Source organism: Staurois parvus, unplaced genomic scaffold (genome assembly GCF_062004578.1).
Source record: "Staurois parvus isolate SC_StPar_1 unplaced genomic scaffold, SC_StPar_1.0 ptg000201l, whole genome shotgun sequence".
In the NCBI taxonomy this organism is placed as follows: Eukaryota; Metazoa; Chordata; class Amphibia; order Anura; family Ranidae; genus Staurois; species Staurois parvus.
In genome coordinates, this window is record NW_028317997.1 from 1,185,519 (window position 1) to 1,207,596 (window position 22,078).

A 22,078-nucleotide genomic window follows, 5' to 3' on the forward strand; every position below is an offset into this window, starting at 1 on the left:
ATAAAATGCACACAAACAGCATTTATTTGAGAAAAAAAAAAAAAGAAAGAAATATACCGTATATCTTAAGATAATCATTCTTGGCATACAGCTGGCAGCCTGCAACTGTTGCTTTTGATTACTTATGCTTTGTATCAGTGAATAGGCGGCATCCCTTGGAATCCATCTGTTCTGCTGCTTATCCACTTACAACGTAGTTCTTCTCCCTGTGACATCATAAAGGTTACCATAGCAATCGCAGACAACATCAAAGCAAGAGGATTTCTCTCGCTTCCAGGTTTGGAGCCTGTCATTTCAGTGAAATTGTGAGGAGCTACCAGCCTTGATAAAACGTAATAGCAAATCATTATATTCTGATACATCAAGAACGTGTGTCATCCACTTAATAGATGACAAAGACCCTTGATGTGCATCATGGAGGACGAAAAACACATTCGTGATGCAAAAGGAAGTGGAAGCTATAAATAGATGTGAAAAAAAAAAATCAACAAACAAAGCTTTGACTAGATGCCTACTTTCCATGTTACAAATTCAGGTCCCTGAGTAAAAAAAACAAACATTGGCTTAACAATGAAAAGGAATAAAAAGGAATATTCCCTTTTAAAATGAAAATACACACACATAATATATATATATATATATATTTACATACACACACAGTATGATATATATATATATATATATATATATATATATATATATACACTATATTGCGAAGAGCAGGGGCGGACTGACAACTCATGGGGCCCCCGGGCAATAGGGGATCATGGGGCCCCTGTATCCTTGCCCAAACTCAAAAAAGCCTATGAAAAAGGTACCAGGGGCATCTCATGGGGCCCCCTACTGACTCTGGGCCCTCGGGCAGTGCCCGAGTTTCCAAATGGTCAGTCCGCCCCTGGGCATACCTGTGCTGTTCCTTTAGAGATCTGTGCCATGACTGTGACGTCATCGCGGCTTGGCCATTCCAGTGGCCGAAGTCCTCGAACCCTGAAGGATGTCCAGGTAAAGATGCCCGAGTTTCCAAATGGTCAGTCCGCCCCTGGCGAAGAGTAGTGTGACACCCTTCCAAATCATTGGATTCAGGTGTTCCAATCACCTCCATGGCCACAGGTGTATAAAATCAAGCACCTAGGCATGCAGACTGCTTCTACAAACATTGGTGAAAGAATGGGTCGCTCTCAGGAGCTCAGTGAATTCAAGCGTGGTTCCGTGATAAGTTGCCACCTGTGCAATAAGTCCATCCATGACATTTCCTGGCTATTAAATATTCCACGCTCAACTGTTAGTGGGATTATAATAAAGTGGAAGCAACTGGGAACAACAACAACTCAGCCACCGAGTGGTAGGCCATGTAAAATGACAGAACGGGGTCAACGCATGCTGAAGAGAACAGTACGCAGAAGTCACCAACTGTCTGCAGAGTCAATAGCTAAAGACCTCCAAACTTTGTGTGGCCCTAGGATTAGCACATCAACAGTGCGTAGAGAGCTTCATGGAATGCGTTTCCTCTGCCAAGCAGCTGCATCCAAGCCTTCCATCACCAAGAGCAATGCAAAGCATCGGATGCCGTGGTGTAAAGCACTGTGCCACTAGACTCTAGAGAAGTGGAGACATGTTCTCTGGAGTGACGAATCACGCTTCTCTGTCTGGCAATCCAATGGTACTTGCCTGACTGCATTGTTCCAAGTGTAAAGTTTGGTGGAGGGGGGATTATGGTGTGGGCTTGTTTTTCAGGGGTTGGGCTTGGCCCCTTAGTTCCAGTGAAGAGAACTCTTAAGATGTCAGCATACCAAAACATTATGGCCAATTTCATGCTCCCAACTTTGTGGGAACAGTTTGGGGACGGCCCCTTCATGAACACATTTGGGAGGAGTTAGAGCGGAGACTGTGAGCCAGGCCTTCTCTTCCGATATCAGTGCCTGACCTCACAAATGTGCTTGTGGAAGAATGGTCATACATTCCCATAGACACCCTCCTAAACTTTGTGGACATCCTTCCCAGAAGAAAGCTGTTATATTTGTAACGGGTGGGCCAACTCAATATTGAACTCTATGGACTAAGACTGGGATGCCATTAAAGTTCATGTGTGTGTAAAGGCAGGTGTCCCAATACTCTTGGCAATATATATATATATATATATATATATATATATATATATATATATTTTAGAAAAAAAGCTGTGTTCACATAAATATGCCACCCCCACCACACTTCTTCCCAACACAACACATGCAGCACTGCACTTCAACCTATGCCACAGCTAGTTAACCACTAATACGGACAACATGACAAGGGCACATTCAGGTAAAAACGAAGACTAAAAATAAGTGACAAGCACAAGTGAATGACTGATGTCTTGTAGAGCCCACTGGCCCAGGTTACTTTGCTCACGACAGACAAAGCTACCCTCCAGTGGGTACCCAGCAGGTTATCAGAAAAAAAAAACATGCATACATGGAAGGAGAGCCAGACCAGAATATAAAAGAGTCCAAATTCATTTATTTTGTATTGTGCTAAAACACATCTAATGCGTTACAGAAATCAAAGGAACTCCCTCTTCATCAGGGCTTCAGTTAAAAATGAGAACCTTGAATGGACTCAAAATAAGATCTTCTGCTTGAATCTGTGCACAGAAGCCAATTACTGGTTTAGAGGATTTACTGTCCGCAATATCTGCATGAGCAGTCAAGATAGGTTTACTTCACCGCATGTCATACTTTAGTAAATCAGGTGCTATGCCTAAGGAACATCACTGGCAGGTGATCAGCAATTAGTAAATTAGCCACCAGCAATATACAGTGGTAGACACTACACCTCTACAATGTATGACAAGTTGTGTTTTACAAAACAGGGGTGCCAATGATGTTCTTCAAAACATCAGATTTCACTTGCTTAAAATGACAATATAAGAAGTGCGTGCCCTTGAGCCTAAACAACTGCTACCATTTTTTTTCAATACATTTTAGATTTTATAAGGAGTTTTGGTAGGAATATATCAATGAAGAGCATCCAAAACACACCACAAAAATGCATGTTATATAGTTAATCTGTTCGAAAAAAGGCAAAAGTCCATCCAGTTCAATCAACGGAGAAAAAACCCAACAAACAGAAATAGAAAACCTCCATATATACTATCCAATACCCACAGTTGGTCCAGAGGAAGACTTACTTAGGAATACATCTCAGGCATTACAGTAAAATACTTTTGGGAAGTAAGAGCCAATGTGTATTTGTGTTATCTGTAAAGGACTACAACAATTTCAATATAACAATAAGATATATATATATATATATATATATATATATATATCCAATATCTCACAGAAGTGAGCACACCCCTCACATTTTTGTAAATATTTTATTATATCTTTTCATGTGCCAACACTAAAGAAATGACACTTTGCTACAATGTAAAGTAGTGAGTGTACAGTTTGTATAACAGTGTAAATTAGCTGTCCCCTCAAAATAACTCAACACACAGCCATTAATGTCTAATGGCCGGCAACAAAAGTGAGTCCACCCCTAAGTGAAAATGTCCAAATTGGGCCCAAAGTGTCAATATTTTGTGTGGCCACCATTATTTTCCAGTACCGCCTTAACCTCCTTGGGCATTTTTGGGGGGAGCCTGGAGCTCCACTTTATTGACAATCTACAGTCAAAAATGTGGCAGTCTGTTGCAATAGAAGGAATCAAAACCATTACATTACTGTATTGTAAGAAGCAGGTGTGGGTGTGTCAGTTTGAGTCAGGTTGTATATCTAGCATACCCAGGGGTGGACTGACAACTCATGGGGTCCCCGGGCAATTGGGGATCATGGGGCCCCTGTGGCCTTGCCCAAACCCAAAAAAGCCTATGAAAAAGGTACCAGGGGCATCTCATGGGGCCCCCTACTGACCCCAGGCCCTCGGGCAGTGCCTGAGTTTCCAAATGGCCAGTCCACCCCTGAGCATACCTGATATTGAATATTATTTTAACAAGTGACCTTATATCACATCACACTAATCTTTATGCATTTTCTAAATACTCTAAATCATTTCTAAACCATCTCAGTGTCTCTAAAATCATTAAAGTAAAGGTTAAAGGAATACACCTTATTTGCATCTTAATTGCTTTCTCCAAATCACATACGTAAGACTCCCAGGGCCTGATTTCATATTCAGTTTTGTACATATATTATTGACAACATAATATAGGCATATTCATGGGTCACATCTCCTTTATGCCCAGTGGGGACTCTGGAACACATATTCCCCCATTAGAAGAGATGTGTTTTCATACTGGTTAAATGACACTTATCGCAGCATGGCATAATAGATCGAATATTCTTATAAACTGCCCTACTGTGTTGCTTGAATTTTACCAGACGCTAAATGTACAATTTGAATTCTCTCTAATATGTTTTAGTGTAATAATAAAAATGTAGAACTTGCACATTCTGTTGATTTATGACATCATTGAAAGCCCCAGATTTCACTTGCTGTTAAAAAACAATGATATATAGTGCCTCGGGGTCTGAACAACTGTCACTATTTTTTCATTAAACTTTGGAGAATTAATTTGGCTTAACAGACCAAAACATGTTGGAGTGGCAGCTTACAATGTCTTTTTTTTTAATCAGAAGCTGCTACAAGTATAGAACACAACATTACCATGACAAATACAATGGAATAAAGACATTCAACATTGATTTGATGAGTGGAACAATTTAATTATCAGAATTAGCAGAGAAGGGCATCTGTATTCGATGAATCCTAGCCATGAGTCACAAATAACAAAATCACTTCCATCCTAATACTAATTTAAAATGTCATTTTCAGAAGTGAGATTTCGGAGGCAAAGTCATTTTATAAATCACACACAGAGAGGACAACGTATTTTATTTGGAACATGTAGACAGACAGTAGAAATGATTTTTATTTTATTTTACAAGCCTATAAAGAGTATGATGTAGTAAATAGTTTTAGGCCATCGTTCTCTGAGTTTACAATGCCAGAGGCAAGATTGTATTTAAAAATGTATTTTGGAAATGGCAAGCAAATAGCTTCAGCTACCCACCATTGCTTTTGTAAAGCCATTAGCCTATAAGAAGAAGGCATGAAAGAAAAAGCTCTGTTCTATTCTTAGCACTTTAAAAAGCCTTTACAGTCATCAGGCTATCACAACTCATCTAAATCAAACTCCGATACCTCCAACCCTGAACCTGTAATTGTGTAACACTACAGTAATAGTAATGCTTAGACAGATGACCTATTATAAATGGGGATCGCTGTCAGATGCAGCATTTTGTCTTCATGTTCTCCTTTGATGAACACCATTTAAATGAAAAATAGCCCTACTAGATTTATCTTATAAGATGAAAAAGATTTATCTAAACATGGAAATAAATACATCAGCTTAATTTGCCAGGAAAACAAATTGTTTTTCTCTAGCTCTAGAAGGCAAAAGTGAAAAACCTATTAGCAAGCACACCCACCCCTTGCTTTACTTTCCACAATGCAAGTTCACAAGCCATTTGCCTTTGATTTTTTTTTAGACCAGAACATGGGTGTTTGTTTTATTCCACAATGGAAGTCAGTGGATTGCAAAAGGCAGAATGTGTTGTGCCCAAGAAAGCTAGAGAACTGTCTGAGCAGTAGTAGCCTCGGGCACAGTTGAAGTATCTGATAGACAGGGGCAGGGGCGGACTGACCATTCGAGCACTCGGGCACTGCCCGAGGGCCCAGGGTCAGTAGGGGGCCTCATGAAATGCCCCTGGTACCTTTTTATAGGCTTTTTTGGGTGTTCTTTGAGTGTGGGCAAGGAGACAGGGGCCCCATGATCCCCTATTTCCCGGGGGCTCCATGCCCGAGTGCTCGAATGGTCAATCCGCCCCTGCCCCTGTCTATCAGATACTTCAACTGTGCCCGAGGCTACTACTGCTCAGACAGTTCTCTAGCTTTCTTGGGCACAACACATTCTGCCTTTTGCAATCCACTGACTTCCATTGTGGAATAAAACAAACACCCATGTTCTGGTCTAAAACAAATCAAAGGCAAATGGCTTGTGAACTTGTATTGTGGAAAGTAAAGCAAGGGGTGGGTGTGCTTGCTAATAGGTTTTTCACTGGACAGGGGTCTTGAGTAGGATAACCTCTGATGATTTTATATAGTTGGAGTTCTAACTCCTGTTGATATATTTTGCACAAGCACAGTATTGGTACCAAATTGTGGGCTCTAGTGCATTTATACATAGTTACATAGTTAGTCTGGCTGAAAAAATACAAAAGTCCATCCAGTTCAACCAAAAAAACATTAAAATGTTATAATCCTATACCCTCAGTTGATACAAAAGAAGGAAAAAAAAGCCAGGAAACATGACCTCAATTTGCTCCTGCAGGGGACAAAATTCCTTTCTGATCCCCCGAGAGGCAATCAGATATTCCCTGGATCAACTTCACCTATAAATGTTAGTAACCAGTTATATTGTGTGTATCTAGGAAAGAATCCTGGCATTCTTAAAAGCAATCCACTGAGATGGTCACAACCAACTTTTGAGGGGGGTCTATTCCACATTTTCACAGCTCTCACTGTGAAGAAACCTGTACTCTACTACAAATTTGTATATGGTTTATATGTTGGCCAACACAGGCACATTTTCATTCATTCCATCCATTAACATTTTTATATTTGTCAGTCATCAAACTACTAAGTGCAGTAGCACAGGAAAAAGGATGACTCAGGCAGCAGTTGCAACTGGGCCCGTGGTCCTTCTTCTGCATAGGTCCCACCCAGCCATATATATACACCTTTAACATTACCATCAACATATGCGTTTGGCTAAATCACTTTTCCTGGATCTGTGGAGATATAGGTACGATGTGTGTGTAAGATGGAACGGTTATAGGTGTTGCTGGGATAGGTGTAAAGCAGTAGTTATGAGCTATATACAAAAAAATGGCCTAGTGCTCAAAGCACTGCAAAATTTCCCCTTGAAAGTCCAAAAGTGTTGGGTGGTGACCAGGGGCGGACTGACAACTCATGGGGACCCCGGGCAATAGGGGATCATGGGGCCTGTGTCCTTGCCCAAACTCAAAAAAGCCTATGAAAAAGGTACCAGGGGCATCTCATGGGGCCCCCTACTGACCCCAGGCCCTCGGGCAGTGCCCAAGTTTCCAAATGGTCAGTCCGCCCCTGGTGGTGACATTCAAACAAGCTCATCTTGGCTGGCAGAAACAAATTGGGAAACAGAAGGTGGAAATGCCGCACATCAGAACCCAGCCACTCTATATAGAGAAGTGAAGGTACAACTTCAGCCTGAAGTCCTCCTGGCTATGTTCCTCTAATATGTTTCACCCTGCCTACGAGGTTAATCATAGAGAACTCAATGATTAACCCCGTAGGTGGCGCAAAACATGTCATAGGAGCTTAGCCAAGAGGAGTTTTCAAGAGTTATGAGGTTTGAATTGAATGGGGTTGACACGTTGCCTGCAGAGGGAGTTATTCAGAATAGGATGTTAAAGCTGAACTAGAAAAAAACAATAAATTGACAATAGCTTTGCAAAAGTAAATACCTGTAACAGGGGCAGACTGACAACTCATGGGGCCCCCGGGCAATAGGGGATCATGGGGACCCCGTGTCCTCGCCCACACCCAAAAAAGCCTATAAAAAGGTACCAGGGGCATCTCATGGGGCCCCCTACTGACCCCTACTGAGCCCTCGGGCAGTTCCCGAGGGCTCAAATGATCAGTCTTCCCCTGACCTGTAATGATTGTCCCATATCTGACTGCTACTACATTCACTAAAGCTCTTACATTCATGAATACTGTACACTACTGTAAGCGCTGAACTTCTGGTACCAAAAGTTACAGTTGATGCTCTAGTACAGTTCTCACAGAGAGCTGATTGCTCTACACCTCAGCCAGTAATAAAATGCCTGGTATTTTTCTCACAGAATACAAGGCGTTCTGTAAAAAGGACATATAAGATGTTTAATGAATGGTTGAGGTGGAGACAAAGTTTCAGTGCTGGAAGTGTATGGAATTCTTGACAATAAAATATTTACTGAATGCAACAGCAGCCAGATATGGGACAGCAATCCTTGGAGCTATTTTATTTTTACAAATCAATTCTCTATATATATATATATCGTTGTTTCCATCAAGTCAGCTTTAAGGAGGAAATCAACCCTTATCCTAAATATTACAACAAAGGCTCTTTTATAAAAGTGTAGTAATGGCAATCTATGTACAAACAGATACGTAACTGTAGGGTGTTTCTTTGCAGACCATATTTTTCTTTTGCTTTCCATTGTTCTCATGGTGGCCATTTGGCCTGATGACCCCCATCTCCCTTTAATTCCTAGAACTATGGATCTGCCTTCTGGAAAATGTGTCAGTGCACATTATCTGAGGGGAAAAACATTGGTGATTTAGCCTTTCCAGCTTGTATTTGTAAGCCCAGGGCAACATCACCAGTTCTTTACTCAAACGGGACGTGTAAAAACAGTAAGTTATATACTCCAACATGGTCCACATGAAAATGAGCATACCTCTCATGTACATTTGAATACGGTATTAAGTTCCCCGGCCGCTTGGTGGGGACTTGCCACCCCTTTCTATCCCTTTCATGTTGTCAATATGCATATGTGTACCTGACAATTCTACTGCTTATATTTGTGTATTGAAGTTAAAAACCTTTCAAGAAAAATATTTGAAAATAAAAACAGTAAGTTAAAGAAAAAAGTGTTTGTTTAACCAATAAATATAAGATGATTTCATATGAGTATGCAGAGCTGATTTTTAGCGAGGGGAGAGAGGTCCACTTTAAGTCAAGAGCAGTTGGAAGAGAATTAAAGCTCATTGACTCTGGATCATATCTTGCTCTGGGACCTAGATGTGTCAAGCAACACCATTGACTGAAGTGAACATTCTGGCAATTCACTTGCTTTGTAGATGTTAAGCACCTGCTCAGCTTCCCTATAATAATAATTGGCATTGCTGCTTTAAACTAATACATGGGGAGTCAAAGATAATGGCTGCAACCAATAGCTACTCATTCAGGTAACTCATATTTCCTGCTTTAAAAATTAGTAGCTGTCTGAACTGTTAAAACAGATCTTAAAGTGTCACTAAACCCAGGACCCTTCATTCACTCTATCTGGTCTCCCACAGTACACAGAACATGGAAATGCAATTGTTTTACTAAATAAAACTGCTAAATACCTTTTCTCATCAGCAGTTAGAGCAGTCTTGTGTCTTCTATCAGTGTTTAGCAGAGCACTGGTTAAAGCTTGTAGTAGGAGCAGGGGCGGACTGACAACTCATGGGGCCCCCGGGCAATAGGGGATTATGGGGCCCCTGTGTCCTTGGCCAAACTCAAAAGAGCCTATGAAAAAGGTACCAGGGGCATCTCATTGGGCCCCCTACTGACCCCGGGCCCTTGGGCAGCGCCCGAGTTTCCAAATGGTCAGTCCGCCCCTGAGTAGGAGTTTTCTTTCTGCTCTAGGAGGATGCAGAACCAACCCTTCGACCTCTGTCTGTACAGTGCTGATTGGCCCTGTGCTGATCACATGCACTCTCCCCAAGAAAAAAAAAACTAGCAATGCACACCAAACTGAGAATGTGCACAGTGTCTCCACACGATATGTCTTATCAGGAGATAAGAGGGGAGCACTGGATGAAGGGGGGGATCAGAGAAGTCAGAATCAAACTGCATCTTTACACAATGCAGAGGATTAACCCCTTAGGTTGCACAGTGAGTAAATCAAGCATGATTTACTGCTTATACAGACTGATTTTACTTTTGTGGGTTTAGTAACACTTTAAGCAATGACAAATTAGTGAATTGGAGTAGCAAAGTGTAATGTAATCTATAGATATTCAGATGTACAATAGTATTCCTGGTCCTCTTCCAGCCAATGTCTGCTGCTCCAAAAGTTTCCTGGGCTGTCAGGAGGATGCAGGTATCCCTTATAGGACCAACAACTAGTATTTAGAGATTATGGAGCAATGACTGGCAGCTAGAAGTCCAAGAACAGGCAGTTTTTATCTAAACATGTGTTGATTAGCGTGATCTCAACTTGACAGACCGTTTGTTACTAGAAGTCTTCTTGAAAGACCTGTGTTAGCAACAGAGCTCATTCGGGTTTACACTAGTGTGTGCTCTTAAATGACTGAAATAAGGTCTTGTAAGAATTCTACAGGTCATTTAATTACTTGTTGCCATTTAATTACTTGTTAACCCTAAAGAGCTTTAACTCTAAAGAGAAGACCACTGAGAGCAATGATATACATCCATCATACGAGATTACAAAACCAGGATTTTACCCTTCATCAGATTTGAGAAAAGGTATTCAAATTAAACCTTGAGGTCAAACCTCAAACGGCGTAGAACTAATTTTTGAGGTCAACAACTATTATATTTGGTATATTATAGTCTAGTAATGGAGTGCTTCCTTTTGTGCAGAATAATTTACCGTAATTGATTTTTACTGAGTTCCTTAAAAATGATATATAATCTGGACACACATGTTACAAACTGGCAGCAGAATTTTATTATTATTATTATTATTATTACATCGATTTTATATAGCGCCAAAGGGTTTGCTCAGCTCTGTACAGTAGAGGGGGGGACAATACATGGCACAGTACAACAATAACAAACAACGTACGAGGGGTAAGAGGGCCCTACTCTTTCGAGCTTACAATCTAGGAGGGAGGGGGTAAAGGTACAGTAGGAAGTGGCTGAGGGGAATGAGGGGTGGGAGGAAAGAGGAAGAATGGCCGTTAGGTGAGTGTGGGGTAGGCTTCCCTGAAGAGATGGGTTTTGAGGGAGCGCCTGAATGTGAAGAGGGAAGTCGACAGTCTGATGGATTGGGGCAGTGAGTTCCAGAGGATGGGGGAGGACCTGGAGAAGTCCTGCAGTCGTGCATGGGAGGAGGAGACCAGGGAGCAGCATAGAAGGAGGTCCAGTGAGGAACGAAGGGTACGGGTTGGTGAGGTAGTCAGGGGCAGTGTTGTGAACGGCTTTGTAGGTCAGGGTTAGAAGTTTAAATTTGATGCGTTGGGCAATCGGGAGCCAGTGGAGGGAGAGGCAGAGGGGGGTGGCAGAGGTGGAGCGGGTGGTGAGGTGGATGAGTCTAGCCGCTGAGTTCAGAATGGTCTGGAGCGGGGAGAGCCTGCAATTTTAGGTAGACTTTCTAGCAACTGTGCAATAAGAGAACCACCTGATTGGATATGATACGAATGGATTGTTTAGCTAAGTTCTCGTACTACGTAGTTGTTGGTAAATCTAAAGCACCATTATATAGAAATAATATAAAATTGTCTGTATCATGCATGGCCAGCTGTAAACAGTTGGGGCCACAAGTGTCTGACCCCCTCTGGGCTAGTGACTCCAGCAAACAAAAAAAATCAAGGTAATCTCTGACCATGGGTCACTAAACTTTTCACACTGTTCTGTGACTTTTTTAAATAATAAAATCTTCAGTTTGGTGAGCATTTAACCCTTATTCCTTCTGTGTGCACGCTGTCATGACAAAAGCCCTATTAAATCCAATGAGAGATGTTTACACATTTGTTGCAGAATTTTGTTCCAGCCTGTTTCCACTGCCCCATTAGTTCAGTGAAGTGAACCATACTAATTGCCAGTTTAGGCTGCAAAAATCTAAACATTTGTATTCATAGAAAATCATGCTCGCTATGTGCACCTGACTGGTGAAGATCAACACAGAGCAGAGAGACTTCATAACCAGTTTAGGTCTTTGTGATAATAACACCACTACATCAATGTACACAGAAGCTGACCCAAGTTGCAGACATTAGTAGCATAGAGAACATTCCATGCCAACCCTTTTACCTTATTTTACAAGTACAAGATATGCGCACATTAGCATTTCAAAGCTGACAGAGTAAGAGACAGAATAACCAATGATCTGAATTATATCTCCAAAGTAGGTAAGGTATGCTTTTTGGGAACATTAAACTCACATGTGCGAATCTATGACATTGCAGCTTTTTTTTGTCATAAATTGTCTTCTTTTCTTTTCCTTTAGGTGTAACAAAGTCATCCTTTTACGCTGTAGTTTACTATTTTTCAAGGGTCTAGCCATGGATTGCCATATTACAACTATTCACCAGCATGCGAATGAAAATAATAATAATAATAAAAAATTTAATTTGGCGCCTTTAAAGGTACCTTCTCCTAAAATAACAAGTTTCTCTACAATACACTTCAGCTTTTGATTTTTCAAGGGTCTAGGCATGGATTGCCATATTACAACTATTCACCAGCATGCGAATGAAAATAATAATAATAATAATAATAATAATAAAAAATTGAATTTGGCGCCTTTAAAGGTACCTTCTCCTAAAATAACAAGCTTCTCTACAATACACTTCAGCTTTTGATTTTTCAAGGGTCTAGGCATGGATTGCCATATTACAACTATTCACCAGCATGCGAATGAAAATAATAATAATAATAATAATAAAAAATTTAATTTGGCGCCTTTAAAGTTACCTTCTCCTAAAATAACAAGTTTCTCTACAATACACTTCAGCTTATGATTTTTCAAGGGTTTAGCCATGGATTGCCATATTACAACTATTCACCAGCATGCGAATGAAAATAATAATAATAATAAATTGAATTTGGCGCCTTTAAAGGTACCTTCTCCTGAAATAACAAGCTTCTCTACAATACACTTCAGCTTAGGATTTTTCAAGGGTCTAGCCATGAATCGCCATATTACAACTATTCACCAGCATGCAAATGAAAATAATAATAATAATAATAATAATAAATTAATTTGGCGCCTTTAAAGGTATCTTCTCCTAAAATAACAAGCTTCTCTACAATACACTTCAGCTTATGATTTTTCAAGGGTCTAGTCATGGATTGCCATATTACAACTACATATCAGTGTGTGAATGAAAAGAATAATAATAATAACAATAATAATTTTTAATTTGTTGCCTTTAAAAGGTATCTTCTCTTAAAATAACAAGCTTCCTCTACAAAACAAACACTTAAAAGAAGCAATACAAGCAGATATTGTCACCCTTAGTCTAGGATGTCAACCTTCACACCGACAGAGGGTTAACCATGGGGCACTGGTTTTGGCATCTTCCACACTGGAATCATGTGCATACAATGACCTGTAAGGTGCAACAGAAAAGCAAAATACCTTTGATTCCTGGCTACTTGTGGAAGCTGGAGAGTGGGGTTGTTCAGGATTTCCAAGTTCTTCCTCCTTCTCTACACTGTCTCCCATGGTGCTGCTTGGAGGGATCATTCTCTTTGCTGTGCAGCACTATCCTCTCTCCCGTAGTTCAGTTAAATGGCAAAAGCTAGCATCTCATTGGGCATCCGCTAGCGCTTGCTGGTCCAGTTTGCGCAGACAGGTCATCATGTTTATTTGTAGTTAAATGCCTGGCTTAGTATTTCCCTGCAGACTCTTTGTGGTGTGCTGTCTATTCTTTCCAGGCAAGAAGTGTTTTGAATAGAATTGCTTTTGCAGGGCTGTGCAGCGCGCGGGCGAAGTATGTTCTCCCTTTATAGTAAAAAAGCCTGGAGGTATGGGACATGGAAGTGTGGCTGTCAGACCTGGTGATGGGGAGAGAAGTGAGCTGAAGCAGAAAGCCTGGGCTGCTTACACATGAGGCACAAGAGGGAGGAGCTGCTATATAATCTACAGTTTAGGATAGCTTGCATAGGCATGTGCTGTTGCTCTTCTGTCATCCATGGCTACACAAGGAAAGTGTGCTGAATGGAATAGCAGGAGGTTTCAGAGCGCATATTTCATTGGCTGCACACTAAAAGCTATTAGGTAAATACTGATCACGAACCAAGGAAAGGCACGCAGAACACACGCACTGCACATTGGTATTCTTTAGTATAGCAATGTGATACATATCATTAATTAAAGTAGCACTTTTCTCTATAAGTAACAAATACCAAAAAAAGCTTCCTGATGCCAAATCCTATTGATACAAAAGAAAAAGAAACCAAGCTGCTAAGTACGGCAAAGGCATTGGATTTTTTGGGCACAGTAAGAGACCACACAGTAAAATACCTATAATCATTTATTGACATTAAAGAGTCATAGGATTCATGATAGGACACAAAGTATAAACAAACTTGTTTGTACTATGGGTCCTATCATGAATATATGTATCAGGGAACGAGATGGTCACCGCAAAGCATGAATCTGTGCCTGCGCAGGATTCCGACAAGGCATACAGGCAGGCGGGCACTAGGACCCAGGCGCACCTATCACTGATGACGGCGCCGGGCAGGCACTAGAACCCAGGTGTACCTGTCGGCACTAGGCGGGCTATTTAAAGAGCACCCCGGTGCTGTTTCAGTGCTGACCAGGGGTGGACTGACCATTTGGAAACTTGGGCATTGCCCGAGGGCCCGGGGTCAGTAGGGGGCCCCATGAGATGCCCCTGGTACCTTTTTCATAGGCTTTTTTGAGTTTGGGAAAGGACAGAGGGGCCCCATGATCCTCTATTGCCCAGGGGCCCCATGAGTTGTCAGTCCGCCCCTGGTGCTGACTGGTCTTTCAGCCCCCCCCGTGTCCTGCTAGTTCCTGACGTTCCCTTTGTTGCTGACCCGGCTTGTTCCTGACCCGACTCCGATTGCTCTCCTGCTCCTGGTTCCTGACTTCGGCTCTGCTCCTGACCTTGGCTTTCTCTTCTGATTCGGTACTGCGCTGCTCGACTGTTTATGACCCTGGCTTGTCTGACTCTGCTCCAGTTCTGTTCCTGGCTACCTACCCTGCTCTACTGCACATCCAGCAATCCACAGTACCTGCTCTGAGGAAGAGGCAAGTCCTCGAAATGCGTCAGCCTATTGGATGTCTACATTCCCCATTACGGACTGTTACTCAGCGCGGTGTTGACCCAGCTGTTCTTTTATGATGTGCCTTGACTTTATTGTAAAGTTACTCTGCCCAGTCCAACCTTTTCACAGTTACTCCAGTCACTCCAACCACACAATAGTTACTCCGTCCACTCCACCCAATTACTCCGCCCACTCCAGTTGTAGACTACTGGTGGAGGCAAGAACACTTCACACAATTTCCCCAGAAATTGCAGATTTTCTAGTGTGTATATACCATGCCTCATCCTTGAACGGAGTGCTGGTGACTTTGCATCTTTGCAACCTTGAATGGCTTGCATTTGGTGGTGATACAGCCCCTTGAACATAACAGGGGTTATAATTTTTGCTGTGGTCACGGCATATGTATAGTCCTGAGAGATTGCATGTTCTCTTTTAGGTGAGCAGCTGGAGGGGAGTTAAAAACTCAGCTAAATTGTCTTCTTTTACTTCCCCTTAGTGTCCTGTGTTAACAAGAAGGGTGTCATGGACACCCTTTGGAATTCCATCAAAATTGTTGGCTTTTTATGTACCTGAATGCAAGTGTACAATCCAAACGCACACGTTCCTACGTTAAAAATGGCTGTGTGCATACAGTGGGGCAAAAAAGTATTTAGTCACCACCAATTGTGCAAGTTCTCCCATTTAAAAAGATGAGAGAGGCCTGTAATTGGCATCATAGGTAGACCTCAACTATGAGGGACAAAATGAGAAAACAAATCCAGACAATCACATTGGCTGATTTGGAAAGAATTTATTTGCAAATTATGGTGGAAAATAAGTATTTGGTCAATATCAAAAGTTCATCTCAATACTTTGTTATATATCCTTTGTTGGCAATGACAGAGGTCAGACGTTTCCTGTAAGTCTTCACAAGGTTGGCACACACTGTTGCTGGTATGTTGGCCCATCCTCCATGCAGATCTCCTCTAGAGCAGTGATGTTTTGGGGCTGTCGCTGTGCAACATGGACTTTCAACTCCCTCCAAAGGTTTTCTTTGGGGTTGAGATCTGGAGACTGGCTAGGCCACTCCAGGACCTTGAAATGCTTCTTACGAAGCCACTCCTTCATTGCCCGTGCGGTATGTTTGGTATCACTGTCATGTTGGAAGACCCAGTCATGTTTCATCTTCAATGCCCTTGCTGATGGAAGGAGGTTTGTACTCAAAATCTCACGATACATGGCCCCATTCATTCTGTCCTGTACATAGATCAGTCGTCCTGGTCCCTTTGCGGAGAAACAGCCCCAAAGCATGATGTTGCCACCCCCATGCTTCACAGTAGGTATGGTGTTCTTTGGATGCAACTCAGCATTCTCTCTCCTCCAAACACGACGAGTTGTGTTTCTACCAAACAGTTCTATTTTGGTTTCATCTGACCATATGACATTCTCCCAATCCTCTTCTGGATCATCCAAATGCTCTCTAGCAAACTTCAGACGGGCCCGGACATGTACTGGCTTAAGCTGGGGGACACGTCTGGCACTGCAGGATCTGCGTCCCTGGTGGTGTAGTGTGTTACTGATGGTAGCCTTTGTTACGTTGGTCTCAGCTCTCTGCAGGTCATTCACTAGGTCCCTCCGTGTGGTCCTGGGATTTTTGCTCACCGTTCTTGTGATCATTTTGACCCCACGGGGTGAGATCTTGCGTGGAGCCCCAGATCGAGGGAGATTATCAGTGGTCTTGTATGTCTTCCATTTTCTAATTATTGCTCCCACAGTTGATTTGTTCACACCAAGCTGCTTGCCTATTGCAGATTCAGTCTTCCCAGCCTGGTGCAGGTCTACAATTTTGTTTCTGGTGTCCTTCGACAGCTCTTTGGTCTTCACCATAGTGGAGTTTGGAGTGTGACTGTTTGAGGTTGTGGACAGGTGTCTTTTATACTGATAACAAGTTCAAACAGGTGCCATTAATACAGGTAATGAGTGCAGGACAGAGGAGCCTCTTAAAGAAGAAGGTACAGGTCTGTGAGAGCCAGAAATCTTGCTTTTTTGTAGGTGACCAAATACTTATTTTCCACCATAATTTGCAAATAAATTCTTTCCAGATCAGCCAATGTGATTGTCTGGATTTTTTTTCTCATTTTGTCTCTCATAGTTGAGGTCTATCTATGATGCCAATTACAGGCCTCTCTCACCTTTTTAAGTGGGAGAACTTGCACAATTGGTGGCTGACTAAATACTTTTTTGCCCCACTGCAAGTGGGTGATGCAGCAGCCGTCGGCTGGAACCGAACAGAATCAGAAAGGGAGAATGTCACCATCACACCGAGGATCACCAATATGGGTCCAAAAGTTTTAATGAATAATTACATAGTTGCAGCAAGGCAACGTTTCGGAGTCTCGCAGGGCCCCTTCATTAGGCATGTGACCACTATGTGATCGTTCATTAACACTTTTGGACCCATATTGGTGATCCTCGGTGTGATGGTGACATTCTCCCTTTCCGCTTCATGTACCTGTCAGCGACAGGTACATTAATATGCTAGAGGCCAGCATTGAGGCAGAGCTTTCATGCAGAATACTTCTTCTCCACTGCGGACCCACTCTTACCACTGTGCTTGTCACACAGACAGACATAGCAGTCTACTATGTATTTTGGGGGACCTTTGAGGGGTCTGTGTGCTGTTTTTCTTTTTTTTTCTTTCCAGCACAGAAATGTAATTTATTGGCAATTGGCAATTTAAAATTTATCATTATGGATTTTTCTTTGTAAATGTCACGTTTGCTGTAATGCATCCTACAGCTAATATGAAAAAAATAGCTTTTGGTTCTGGTATGGATTTTAAGGGGGATCACCATACAAAAGAAAAAAAAAAGACAAAGAGAAATGAATGAGGTCCCCAGTAAATATTATAGCAGACGCAAAAACCTGAGCATGCACCCTGGGCGCCTCTTGAACTATATAATTTGTTTTCATTTGTAAATTGAAAATTACGTTAATCGATTCGTTCATAAACCGAGCTACCACTGTATTTGCAAATGTGTACAAAATTAACCCTCTGTTTTTCATGCAAACTGTTAGGGCCACATCGGTTGCTTCACAGGCTGGCTGGTAAGTTAATGTGTTTTGCTTCTTTGGAAGAAACTGGCAAAGAGTCCTTCAAAAACTGGACTATCTATTGGATCTAGCCATATTATCAAGATCAATTTTACTGAAATATCAATGCGTCCTTTATAAATAGGTTCCTGTTTCTAAAGCTGGATATACACAAGAAGTTGTTTTTCATTCAGCCCAGCGGGCTGAACAACAAAAACTTGAGAGATCACCATACTAACCCAAGTGATGTTACACTGTGCCACTGTATTCTGATGGAGGACTGCCCCCACCACCACCACCACCAGAAGACATTGATCAGTGCTGCCAGCCATTGGCTTCCAGCACTGATCAGATGCTGGTTCTCCAGCATACCCATTTAACAGAAGCCGGTCATGATACCAGCTTTGGTAGAACAGACAGTTGAACACATAGGCCGAAAGTTGGCCGGTTTCCACCGGACTAACCTATTTTGGCCAATTTTCAGCCATTGTGTACAAGTCTTTTGTATAAAAAGTTTGCTTCTCTAACTATTCTACAATTTTATAAAATAAGTATGCAGCGCTAATGTAAAAAATAGAATCAGATAGATGAAAAATATATAGAATCAGATAGATCAGAAATTGCACAATATCATATTCCAGCGACTTAGTCCATATATAGTAGCACAGCAAAGTGATTATGTGCAAATGTTCATAAATCCACAATAGAGGGATAACCGTGACTCTTGTGCACTTGAAAGTATACAAACATTGCACTAACCAGATAGCGCATTAACTGAGCGTGGAGCAATTAAGACCTGCTCCTGGTGCTCTGGACTTGTAATACCATGAAGATGTCATCAGCGTGTAGGCCACTAGGTGTCATCAGTCTAGGTGTGCTCTTTAAATTTCCACCATGCCAGTCACCAGGGGGGGAGGGAGAGGTCAGACACCAATCCAGGTCATCAGGAACCTTCAAAAGCGGGCTCCCTTAGAAATGATGAGCCCAGAGAAAGCTTCCAATAGTGCAGCAGGTCTTTAATTCACAAAATTCCAGCACGTACAGATTAAAAAACAAACTTACATCCGGATCCGATATGGCCACCGGGTGTCAATCAGGATGGCCTTGCGGTATATGTACAATGGCCAGGGGCACCTCCCTAACGTGTTTCGTGTGCTTACACTTCCTCAGAGGGGCTACAATTTACTGAGGTTAACTGATATAGTCACTTGAGACGCCAAGTTAAAGGAAAATAAACTGGAAATAGACCAACATAGACAATACTTGCTACAGTTTGATTTGTTTTTAATAAATGTTAAAGGAACCTGTACCAAAATATGTAGGTTGCCATCACTGACCTTTGAAAATGCTTGTTGCTTAGCAACCGTACAGATCCAATTTAGTTGATTTGCTATAGGAAATTGGCTGTTCTCTTTGTAAAGTAAATTATAGTAAATAAGGTAAACCTGTGTTCAGTTTGAATACCCAATCATATGGTAGAGGAATGTAAAAAAAAATAGGGTTTGATTAGTTGAATGAATGCACATTTATCTTATTTACTAAACTCGGTGACTATTCACCATGCAATGTAAACATTTTCTAATCCTTTAATAAATCAAACTAATTGACTGAAAGATCCCTTAAAAAATGTTCAATTTGCAAAGGGAATAAACATTTGTGGGCAGTATTGTCAGCCTGCTGCGTGAACTCCTCTGACTTTCTTTCTTCTTTGAAGTCAATGGGGTTCACGCACAGCAGGCTGAGAACTCACCTCACAACCAGCGGCCGACTGACAACTCATGGGGCCCCTGGGCAATAGGGGATCATGGGGCCCCTGTGTCCTTTCCCAAACTCAAAAAAGCCCATGAAAAAGGTAAATCCAACACAACAAACACTTTACTCCTGCGCTAGGAAAGGACTCAGTAGACCAAGTAGGAATGTTCTGCAATTTTCTGGAATATGCACTGCTTGCTGCCCTCAACAGACCGGGGTGGTCCAAATACACTGGATACAAATGGAGAAACAGAAAAAGGGTGCACCGACCTAGTGCATTATCGTTTAAAATAATTTATTGAAGAAACAAAATAGGTATCATACTCACAATGGACATATTAACACAGGCATGTCAAACTGAACAAGATGTATGATCCAAACAACATCTGAGTCCATACGATGGAACCCTGGATGACCAACTGGCTAACGCGTTTCAAGGACACAACCTCTTCCTCAGAGCCAACCTGTGTCCTCGAAACGCGTTAGCCAGTGGGTCATCCAGGGTTCCATCGTATGGACTCAGATGTTGTTTGGATCATACATCTTGTTCAGTTTGACATGCCTGTGTTAATATGTCCATTGTGAGTATGATACCTATTTTGTTTCTTCAATAAATTATTTTAAACGATAATGCACTAGGTCGGTGCGCCCTTTTTCTGTTTCTCCATTTGTATCCTATGAAAAAGGTACCAGGGGCATCTCATGGGGCCCCCTACTGACCCCGGGCCCTCAGGCAGTGCCATAGTTTCCAAATGGTCAGTCTGCCCCTATTCACAACTAGCAGAAGTAATATTGGCCTGCTGTGCAAGCTGCCAATGTGTGAGACTTGCTAGGCAGCCCAACAACCAAATGATGGAGCACACATGACAGACTGTCAACACTGATGCTAATTTGAGAGGCAGCGGCTTAGTATTGTCAGCTTTCAGCAAGAAGTGTTGTTACTGGCAGGATAAACATACTAAATATAGATTAAGGCCTCCATCACTGATATTCAACAGGTGTTGATCAGAAATTGGTCCTTTACTTTTACCAGTTAAAGACTTTGGGCATAAAAAATTTAACCAAAGCATGCAGGGTGTATGGCGTACGCCTTTTGCTTCTTCTCCCACTGCTGCTTTTCTTTATTTTTGGTGTGAAAATCTAAACAAGTGTCTGTAAATCCGGTTCCTATGTAAGGCACAAGCCTCATAATGTAAAAAAAAAAAAAAAATAAAATATATATATATATATATATATATATATATATATGTCTTTTATCTTCCCCGAGTGAGCCAAATTCTCCTTTACTTGTGCTTAACATGCATCCAATCTCATACTTTCAGTAGGAGGGTTTCAGCAACAGAGGTAGTGCTGTCAAAGCAGTGAGGTTGGCTGTCATGGCCACATGCTGATTAAAGTGGAAGTCCAGTCAAAGCCTGACTATACTTAAACTTGTTCCCACTCAAGGGTGGACTTACCATTTGGAAATTCGGGCACTGCCAGTAGGGGGCCCCATGAGATGCCCCTGGTACCTTTTTCATAGGCTTTTTTGAGTTTGGGCAAGGACACAGGGGCCCCATAATCCCCTATTGCCCAGGGGCCCCATGAGTTGTCAGGCCACCCCTGTTCCCACTCCATTCTAAGCCTATTCCAGCTGCTCTGTAAAAGAAAGATGCCTGGAGGTGCTGTTGAGCAGCTGATGAAGATTAAAGCGACTCCTCACCGCCCAGGTGTCAGACTAGATCCTGACATCCTTCACCTCATTCTCAACCCCACAGGGGCCCCACTGACCTGTTTGGGGTGTCCGATCACTCAGGAATGCTGTGCTACCAATCTCTGGCCCCTGGAACTCTGCTATCAGTAGTCTCTTCCCATGGGAGAAAATGGAGGTTAGCACTACCTCACGGTCAGCTTGAGTACTCCTTGTATGCCCCTGCCCTCAGTCCCTCTGACAGCCTGTGCATCCACCTGGCATGCCTCAGCTCCTCATACACCCCATCACCTGGCTCCCGATTTTCATCTAGCCAACGTGGCCTGAGCAGGGGCGGACTGACCATTGGGGAACTCGGGCACTGCCCGAGGGCCCGGGGTCAGAAGGAGGCCCCATGAGATGTCCCTGGTACCTTTCATAGGCTTTTTTGGGTGTGGTTTGAGTGTGGGCAAGGACACAGGGGCCCCATGATCCCCTATTGCCCAGGGGCCCCATGAGTTGTCAGTCCGCCCCTGGGCCTGAGCTGCCATAATGGAACCGCCCTACTCTTCATCTGCCACCTGCCTTGGGCTCCTGTGTTCTCCTGCAGCCACGCAGGTTCAGTGGCCATTTAATACAGCCAATGGACGGGCTGTGCTCTCAGTGCCTGTGTCTCACTCCCTCTGCGAGCTGCCTGAGAGCTACTGTAGCCTGACGCCCTTTTGTTCCTGAATCTGTGGGTAGAGGATGACATCTTC

The 22,078-nt window shown here is 42.4% G+C and overlaps 1 protein-coding gene across 1 annotated transcript in view; it reads right to left on the bottom strand.

Moving 5' to 3' along the window:
- The window catches only part of STAC (SH3 and cysteine rich domain), a 399,298-nt gene extending 385,562 nt beyond the window's left edge, over window positions 1-13,736 (bottom strand). The window contains exon 1 of the mRNA XM_089678256.1: window positions 13,167-13,736. Within this exon, the coding sequence (XP_089534382.1) occupies window positions 13,167-13,274 (108 nt within the window). The 5' untranslated portion in view covers window positions 13,275-13,736. The remainder of the gene's footprint in view (window positions 1-13,166) is intronic.
- Window positions 13,737-22,078: the final 8,342 nt, after the last annotated feature.